This window comes from Haliotis rubra, unplaced genomic scaffold, assembly GCF_003918875.1.
Source record: "Haliotis rubra isolate DU_JTF1 unplaced genomic scaffold, ASM391887v1 Scf541, whole genome shotgun sequence".
NCBI classification, from domain to species: Eukaryota; Metazoa; Mollusca; class Gastropoda; order Lepetellida; family Haliotidae; genus Haliotis; species Haliotis rubra.
This window is the reverse complement of record NW_025767237.1, coordinates 298,676-308,333: the sequence shown is the minus strand read 5'-3', so window position 1 is coordinate 308,333 and position 9,658 is coordinate 298,676. Positions and strand designations below refer to the sequence as shown.

The window sequence follows — 9,658 nt, the reverse complement described above, 5'->3', positions numbered from 1 at the left end:
TGTATTTTAAAAAATCTATTAATTACCTATTGTGTTCAAACAATCGTCAAAATATGTAACAAAAGTGTTGATAACATGATTTTACACAATTGCACAGGAAAAAATCGACTTTTCCTGAAAATGTTGATTTTTGATGAGATTTCTTACAAGGATTAAAAAGGCATCACCTCAACGCTACAGAAATCACCTTCCAGTTGAAATTGTGCAGCAAAGAGCATGCACTGTCTGGCTATAATAATCCACACTACTTTCGGAAATCGGCATTCGTCTTGAAGCAGTTTCAAGGACATCAGATCAGCTAAAGTGATTTCAAGTAGAACAGGCATCCCTTTGTCCACTGTTTATCGTGTTTTGAAAAATATTGCAAATGGATATGGCATTGAGCACCAGGGAGGCGCAGGTAGGCCCAGAAAATTGACTCTCGGTGACAGGAGGCGGCTTGGTATTCTTGTTTCTAAAAACAAACGAAGGAGTTTAGAAAACTTAAGGCTGGATATGATTGATAGAGGAACTGTGGCTGTCTGTAAGGAGACAATTAGAACTGAGCTGCATGCAATGGGTTGGCAGAAAAGTCGAGGAATTCCATCACCGATCATGAAACCTGAACAAAAGGAGCGAAGGTTGAACTGGTGCTTATAGCATAGAAACTTTAACTGGGACAATGTGATTTTCTCAGATGAAAGTTCTGTGTGGCTGTTTCCTAATACACTGAAATTCTAGACCAAACAAACTGAAAAACCTTTGTATCAGCGCCCAAAGTACAGTCCGAAATTTGACGTGTAGGGTGGCATATCTGTGTTAGGGGCAACGCCCCTCTGTGTATTTGAAGGGAATATGAACAGTGAGCGGTACACAGATATTCTCGAGGGACAGTTACTTCCATCTGCTCATGTGTTCTATGGAAATGTTTTGATTTTCCAGCCAAAACATCGTTCAAAGCATTCACAGGCCTGGTTTCGGACCAAAAAATATGACATTATTAGATTGGCCAAGCTATAGCCCTAACCTAAATCCAATAGAAAATGTTTGGGGACTTATGAAGGAAAGTGTCAATAAGAAAAATCTGACAAATATTGCTGAACTGAAAGAAGAGGTGGTCCGATATTGGGACAGCATAGACCACGACTTTCTAACTTCTTTGATCAATAGTATGCCCCGCCGCATTGCAGCCTGCATTGCTACCCATGGTGACTTGACAAAATACTAACTGTTCACCTGTCTTTGAATGTGGAGTTATGTTCTGCTAATATTCACATTTAATACGTGAGTAATGAGTGAAACAAAATAAAAAAATACAATCTTTAAATTCTCAATAATTTCTGGTTGTACGGAACAAGCATGGGTTGCTGAAGTCCAATTCTAATCAGGATCTTCACAGGACTTCCAGTAGGTTTTGTTCTTTCTCTTCATATTCACTCTATACATTGAGCCTTGAGAGATTGAATAACTAACAAAATTGAAGAAAAGACAAATGATCGACAAATCAGGATTGTGTATTGACTGTTAATTCAGAAAAAAATGAAGAAAAATCAAAACGAAACTGAAGTAGTAGTGTGTAGAGAAATTATATGAAGAGATGCCCGCATAAAAGTTCTGCGTGGCTGCATCGATTAGCGCCATTAAGCTTGGGTGCTTTTAATCTGCCTGGGCACCGATACTCAGTGTGTTAATGCGTTTGTTTACGGTTCGACTCTACCTACTATTGAATGGGAAGCCTAGTGGTTGAAGCGTTCGCTCGTCACGCCGAAGACCCGGGTTCGATTCCCCACATGGGTACAATGGGTGAAACCCATTTCTGGTGTCCTCCACAACGAAAAAAATAGCTTAAAGCCTAATTAACTCATTCATATAAAATATATCTTCATATCGGGCCACATTTCTATAACAGTTCGACATTACCTAAAGTTTGTTTGTCTTCACAGATCTAATCTATATGGCCACACGTCTATAAACACCTCCAGAGCTATCGGGAGTTGTCTCCTTGTGTCGTTCTCTGAACGTTATTCAACATGCTGGATGCCAATATGTTTAACCAGAACTGCGAAAAACATTTGCCGCTCCGTTTAGATTTTAGAAGTCAGTAACAGCTGGTCGGTCGGAAGGGGAAATAATATGGTTCGAGGCAGTCGAGGCATCAACATTCTCTCAAAACTTTTCTTCCATGCCACCGTCTCCAGGCACACTCACATTCCGGTTGTTTGAAACCGGTTTGATGTAAGAATACGTCACTACGTTACCCATAACTCCTTGGTCGTCACGTGACCGGTTCCTCACAAGTGTCGCCATCATGCAAGCAGCAAGGCGAGCGTGTTCGGGGCTGCTGAGGGCCACAAAATGTGCTCTTGCATCCCCGGTCGTCCCTCAGACAGCCACAAGAACATTACCAGCATACTTCTGCTCACGTATGTTCCAATAAGTTCTAAATATGCATGTCTGATACATAACAAACACGTTTTAAATGAACATGTCTTTGCCGGCTCACAATCGCCGGCAAAGGACGCACAAGGACTTTTCGTGGAAGTGTTGGCATGACTTTAGATCAGATCTGTTTGGAAGAACGGGCTATAAACATGGATAGTACAATGTTCCCAAATTGCTTTTGATAATTAGCACCGAATTATGGAACCAGAGGGACTTTAGATCCGAGGTGTTGCAGCCTCGTTTTCAAGTTCAACATGCATGTCTGGGTGATTTGGAGGTCAACAAAAACTATGTGCAGAAAACAGTGTTTAGCACCGAATATAGCAAATGTGGTTTCATTTAGATTTGAACGGCATGCTAGAGTACATAATGTGTGTTGATTATTCAAGTTGTCAAAAGCAAAATGATCTTTTTAAATAAATGACATTGACTTGTCAGGTGAAATGTCAGGATTTCTTACGTTATCTGCCATCACAGCTCACTCGAAAAACCCTGTTAAACTTATTTCTGGAAAGTCAACGCTTATTGTTATCACAAATAAAGCTTGAGTTTCCTATGCCAAGACTTGACCCCCAAGTTTTCAGATTTACCCTTGAATTAGGTATAGTTGCATAGTTGGCCAGCTCCTATCTTGATATGTTACTGTCATTTCTTGTGCCTAGTCTTATTTGCATGGTTGCAGGTCATGTTAGCATTAAACATAAGCAGAAATACGAGCAATACCAATAATACATACATGGATACATAGATAAGATTTTAACACTAAAATTGAATCAAATTTTCATACGTTATGTAACTGTTGGTTTAAAGCTATCAAACATGGATACTTTGTAAGTAATCCAGACATTTTAGATGAAACTGCTGGGGTATGAATTGATATGGAACCGTTGAGACACTGCATATGTTGGAACATCAGAAATATTCTATCCGGTAGGATGTCTTACATTACACAATACCTATTGATATTTTGCAGGTAGAGGATATGCTGGGGAAGCAGCAAAACCAGCTGCCAAGGGCAAGAGTGCGTCCGGCAGGGTCGTGGCAGTCATTGGGGCCGTTGTTGATGTTCAGTTCGACGATGACCTCCCACCCATTCTCAACGCCTTAGAAGTACAAAATAGATCACCAAGATTAGTTCTAGAAATTGCACAACATTTAGGTTTGTAAAGTTATTTCACTCAAGTATTTTATAACCAATGAGTTTCCTATTTTATCCTTGATACACAGCCAAATTTCATGGACAAGTCAAATGATCGTATGTTTCATATGTTAACATACTGAATTTGTCCTCAAGGTGAAAACACAGTAAGAACCATTGCCATGGACGGCACAGAGGGTCTCATCAGAGGTCAGGAGTGTGTGGACACTGGCACCCCCATCAGAATCCCAGTAGGACCAAAAACATTAGGCAGAATCATCAATGTCATCGGTGAGCCTATTGATGAACGTGGCCCAGTACAAACTGAAAAGTAAGTGGTTATAAATGCAAGGATGTATTTTGAAGTTATGATGAAATTTGTTTTAATGCATTGACATTTTTAGGTGTAAACTAGTGTTATGGATGAATCCTGCAGCCTTAGGCTATCGGTGCAGAGGGATGTTTGGCTTGATATAACATATATCCTCATGGCTACAGCAGAGGAGAGATTACATATCAACAAATTCAGTTTCCTTAAAAAATATTAAAAGTCTAACCTGCAGAAAGTTTTGGTGGCAATGGTTTTCTGAAGCATTGCAAACTTTTTTTAAATCTCCTGTCTTTATTGTGTTTAGTAGTTTGGGAGTAATGTTACTGATTAATTTTTCAGTTACGCTGCCATCCATCAGGAAGCCCCCGAGTTCGTAGACATGAACGTGCAGCAGGAGATCTTGGAAACTGGCATCAAGGTGGTGGATCTTCTCGCTCCTTATGCTAAGGGTGGTAAAATTGGTGAGTGAATACAAATCTTGAAAGCAAACTACAAAGATGTGGGAACTAATTTTTGAATGAGGAATTTGGGGATAGCTTGCAAAATGATTTGGGGGATATTAATGTTGATCAGGATATTTGGGATTACCTACAAATACACTTGCTACTTTCTGTTGTAGCATGTCTGTAGGATTTTATATTTCTTTAATTTGAATTACATGATTACATTTGTTCCAGGTCTTTTCGGTGGAGCTGGTGTGGGTAAGACTGTACTTATCATGGAACTTATCAACAACGTGGCCAAGGCTCATGGTGGTTACTCTGTATTTGCTGGTGTTGGAGAGAGAACACGTGAGGGCAATGACTTGTACCACGAGATGATCACATCCAAAGTTATCAGTCTCACAGATGATACCTCCAAGGTTAGCACAGTGTTTTGTTTCTTGATTCACACACTAGTACACAACTATGAATAATGGATAATACATACCTGCTTTTTCTAAGAAAATGAAGAGCATTAACATGATTAACATGGTCCTTTTCAGGTATCTCTGGTATACGGTCAGATGAATGAGCCCCCAGGAGCCCGTGCCCGTGTTGCCTTGACTGGTTTGACTGTCGCCGAGTATTTCCGTGACATGGAGGGACAGGATGTGCTGCTCTTTATTGACAATATCTTCAGATTCACACAGGCTGGTTCAGAGGTAAAGCTGCTCATTGATGAAGTCTTTGTGGCATATTTTAATACAGCTCCGAAAATTGCTGGTATATGTTTGGTAAATTTGTTGAAAGGGCTTCGATTCAAGTACAGTTTCAATCAGCTTTTTATTCTCTTGGTTTTGTTTGTGAAATAACCCTTTGTGTAATGTTCAAACTGATTAGTTGAAACCTGTCTTGATTCAGGTTTATTTCTTGAATAATGCCAATCTGCTGATTTAAAGGTTGAGGTCTGCTATTCGAAGTCATTAAGTTGCTTCTATTTGTTTCTAGGTGTCTGCCTTGTTGGGTCGTATCCCCTCAGCTGTAGGCTACCAGCCCACCCTGGCCACAGACATGGGTACCATGCAGGAGAGAATTACAACAACCAAGAAGGGATCCATCACATCAGTACAGGTGGGTTGTGTTTGGTGCAGTCTTGTTAAACCTCTCTCAATGAAAGTCATTCAACATCTCTACAGGACCAAACTTTGACCACCCAGTGTAAAAGAACCATACATACATTCTTGGACTAATTGGATGTCAGTTTTCTAAAACTATTCAGCTTAATTTCCGTTCCAATTTGGACCCGTGAAGAGTCTGGTCCAGACTCGATTATTTACAGACCACCGCCATATAGCTGGAATGTTGCTGAGTGTGGCGTAAAACTAAACTCACTCACTCACTCAGTTCCAATTTATCCTTGATTTGGAAGCTACCACAAGGTCACAAATACCAGATCTTTTGATGTAATAGCTCTACAAAAATCGCTTTTGTTATTTCCAAATTATATTCATGTTAGATACAAAAGATTATTTGAATGCATTGCTCAGTTTTACCAAGAATTTAGGAACATTGATGCTACTTGACTGGTTGAAGTCTGATTGACCTGAATCAAACTATGGATCTGTTGTAAGGGCTTCTTGCACAGAGGTATCATGTTGGACTAAGCCATCTGATTTTCATGACAGGTTTAAGTTTGCCTTTGTTGCCTTGTTGCATAACAAACATTTCAGGGAGGATCTTATTCGAATGACCATTAAAATTGTTTGTAAATTGTGTTTAAGGCCATCTATGTGCCAGCTGATGACTTGACAGATCCTGCTCCTGCCACCACTTTCGCTCATTTGGACGCCACCACTGTGTTGTCCAGAGGTATTGCTGAGCTGGGTATCTACCCTGCTGTAGATCCCCTTGATTCCACATCTCGTATCCTTGACCCCAATGTTGTGGGAGATGAGCACTATGGCATTGCTCGTGGTGTACAGAAAATCCTCCAGGTAAGTAAGAAGGTTTACGCACGTCTGTGTTTTCCACTGCTAAGTAGCTGTGATAATCATGCACCTTTCTCGTATACATGGAGAGCCATTTTTTGTTCCCTTGCTGAATTTGAAAAGATCATCACTTTAAAGTTTTCCAAAATACATTAAGAATCATTCTTGTACAGTTGGTATATTCTGCCTATACATTTATGGTATATGAAACGGTGCTGAAAACCTGCAGATGCAACATTGTCCAATAGAAGTCTGAAATCATACTTGATAGATCATGTTCCCCGTCTTGTATGTTCGTCTGTAGTGGTGTTCCCTCCGGACTAATTCTCTGCCTTGGTTAATGATGGTAAAATCTGTTGTAGGACTACAAGTCCCTACAGGACATCATCGCTATCCTGGGTATGGATGAGTTGTCAGAGGAAGATAAGATGACAGTTGCCCGTGCCAGGAAGATCCAACGTTTCCTGTCACAGCCCTTCCAGGTGGCCGAGGTTTTCACCGGCCGAGGGAAAATATGTTGCTCTCAAGGATACCATCAGAGGATTCCAGCAGATTCTTAAGGGTAGGCTGAATTGTCTGCTTTATCATGTACTATCTGATTATTGACATTAATGCATATAATGAATCACAAGTTATCTGCCGTTTCAGAAAAATGTTCTTTGTCATGTGTTTTGATACAAGGCAATGCTTTAATAATAGAATATAATCAAAGTGACAAGACTCTTTTAAAGACAATAGTGATACAAGGGAATTTCATATGACTTTAAAATGTTTCCAGTGTTAAATTGTCATTGGGGGTCACAACAAATTTGTTGTAGATTCAAAATATTTATAAGGACCAAAGCCAGGCAAAGATTTTCTGTGACCTGGTGAAAGAAATTGAATTTTGCAATGATTAAACACGTACAGTGCATATAGTTTTTTCAATGTTAAAATTAAGGTTTTCACTCTTAGAATATGTAAACCCCAAACGAAGAGTAGCACAAGATCAATTATTAGTGTCCGCCTTTTTCAGTGTCCTTGTAAACCTGAGTAAGATATGAGGCTATATGTATCTTTCAATGAGTGATTATCTTGTTTCAGGTGAGTTGGACCACCTTCCCGAAATTGCCTTCTACATGGTGGGAGGAGTCGAGGAAGTTGTCCAGAAGGCCGAGAAACTAGCAGAGGAACAGAGTTGAACTAATTCATTGTAGTTTTAGGAAAAATCTCTGCAAGAAGGCATTGTAAATTATTCGCGATGTGCTACTACTGTTTGAGAGGAAGTGTTGACAAGTTATTTTGTAGATATTACAATGATTACTATTGTTTGTCAAAAACCAAAACTGTAAGCAAGAAACAGTGACTGTGCTATCATTGTGGATAAATAAACCTTGTCCACAAAAATTGTTGCTTGTGGTCTTTGTACGGGATTAGTTACCTTGGCGACTGGAGTTTTCTGAAAATGTCTGGTTCATGAACCTCCTTGAGGAGCAGTGGGCCATGAACAGTGTCGCAGTTGTCAACAAGTTCTTTCCAAGATCGATCATATGATGCAGCTTTACTTTCTTGGTTCCTGCTCACAACGGTGAATGTGTTCAAATCACTGCTCAAATCAAATGTCTAGGTCAGAAATAGTTTTGGGTACTTTACATATGTTGTGAATTGTTCATCAGTCGTTAACTATTGTACATGTACTAGTATTTGAAAGAGGTGTATTTATTACTACCGGTACTTGAATGTACATGACTCTCACTAACCACAACACTCATCTTTGCAACTGACTTTTACTTTCATATTGACATAATGTATCATCTTGGAAACTGCTGGACTGATGAAGCTGATATTTGGCATGCATTTTCCACTTTTTAAAGACGTTTTGTGTTTATTGTTGAAAAGATATTGCCGATGTGACGTTAAATATTAACTCACTCACTATTTTTGAAAAATTTAAACAAATCCAATTTGCACAAAGTTGTAAAAAATCTGAACATAAGATGATCCAAGTCATCACAATTGACTCTGTCCCCAAAAGGTTAGTTCCTGTATGTGGTGATGCCCAGAAAGGTTGCCTGAAGACGGGAATATATGCAAAACCATTTTGAACCTACGAACATGAAATGGGGTCTCGGTATTATAGTGGGATATGTAAAATGAGCTGATAAAACTTGGATATTTTACCAGACTAGCATTGGCTAGTAGTATGGCAATTGTGGGATTTGTCCATGCCATGTACATTGAGGGAGTGAATATTTTCAGCAGTGTACAATCTGAGATTGAGGGAAGGAATCGGTCTCCCGTAACCTATTCATTGTGAAAGTTGACAACTATACATTGGGTGGTTTTGGCTGATCGATCGAGTTTCACTTTGATCCTGTGGAATCTTGCTGCTTCCTCAGACATAATCACAGGCCACTGTTAAGCGGTGATACCATTGTGATAGCAGGATACAACATTCACAAATGCACCATTGTACATCCGATGATCCTGGAGGGTCAACTTTCTCAGCGGGAAAGTCAAGAGGTCATTGTATCTGTAATGACCATGGGCTTCCAAGATTGAGGGACTTGGTAGCCAACCTTATTGAACTTAACTGGATCACACAAATAGTGACAAGCACAAAAATCTGTATATGTCAGCGTTTGTATCCTTTCACTGTTGTAAACATGCAAGCAATATTAACATCAGTTTGTAAACCGGAACAATCAGGACAAAATGGGTAATATTGCTTTAATTCACTGTAATGGGGACAAATATGTAGAATTTGAAAATAAACTACTTTAAGTTAGCTATACCAGCATAACCTTGATAGAGTTGTAATATAGACATGATTCTCTCCACTTACACACATTAACTGTTCAAGTCAATGACATACAAACATTTCTTAATGGTAGAAACATGCTTTGGCAAGAAGACAACAGAGACAACCTTGGTTTTATCCAATGCTGAAGAAAGTTTGCATACTGATGTTCCATGAGCAAAACATTCAATACGTATTTGGAAATGCTGATCATTGGTCTGAATACATATCATGCCTGTTTGTATTTGACAATGACTGACAACTGTTTGGCATCAGTTGGGAAGACTAAACCATGGACGGATTCATTTGGTAAACTAAGATTGGTAAAATACAAGCACATAAATAAACAAAAGGCCATATGGTCTCTGATAAAACAATTATCACAGCAATGCCACCTGCCAAGAGAGCAGGCACTGGTTTATGGCTGGAATGAGTTGAAAACAACCTGGTCCCTGTATGACTTCAGTGGGTTTCTTATTGGGGTGGAAGCAACAAGGCTTCATATTATCTGATGAAAAAAGTAATAAACAACAATGATAATCTCTAACTTTGACTTCTAAATAATGGATGGAACCAATG

The 9,658-nt window shown here is 39.4% G+C and overlaps 1 protein-coding gene across 1 annotated transcript; it reads left to right on the top strand.

The window, feature by feature from the left end:
- Window positions 1-2,247: 2,247 nt before the first annotated feature.
- On the top strand, window positions 2,248-7,686 carry LOC124253480 (ATP synthase subunit beta, mitochondrial-like). Its single transcript, XM_046687271.1, is given in 11 exon segments — window positions 2,248-2,402; window positions 3,395-3,580; window positions 3,716-3,890; window positions 4,230-4,351; window positions 4,568-4,752; window positions 4,876-5,034; window positions 5,321-5,443; window positions 6,094-6,306; window positions 6,663-6,802; window positions 6,804-6,862; window positions 7,384-7,686. Coding segments are annotated over 11 exon segments (1,575 nt in total). The 5' UTR covers window positions 2,248-2,287; the 3' UTR covers window positions 7,482-7,686.
- Window positions 7,687-9,658: the final 1,972 nt, after the last annotated feature.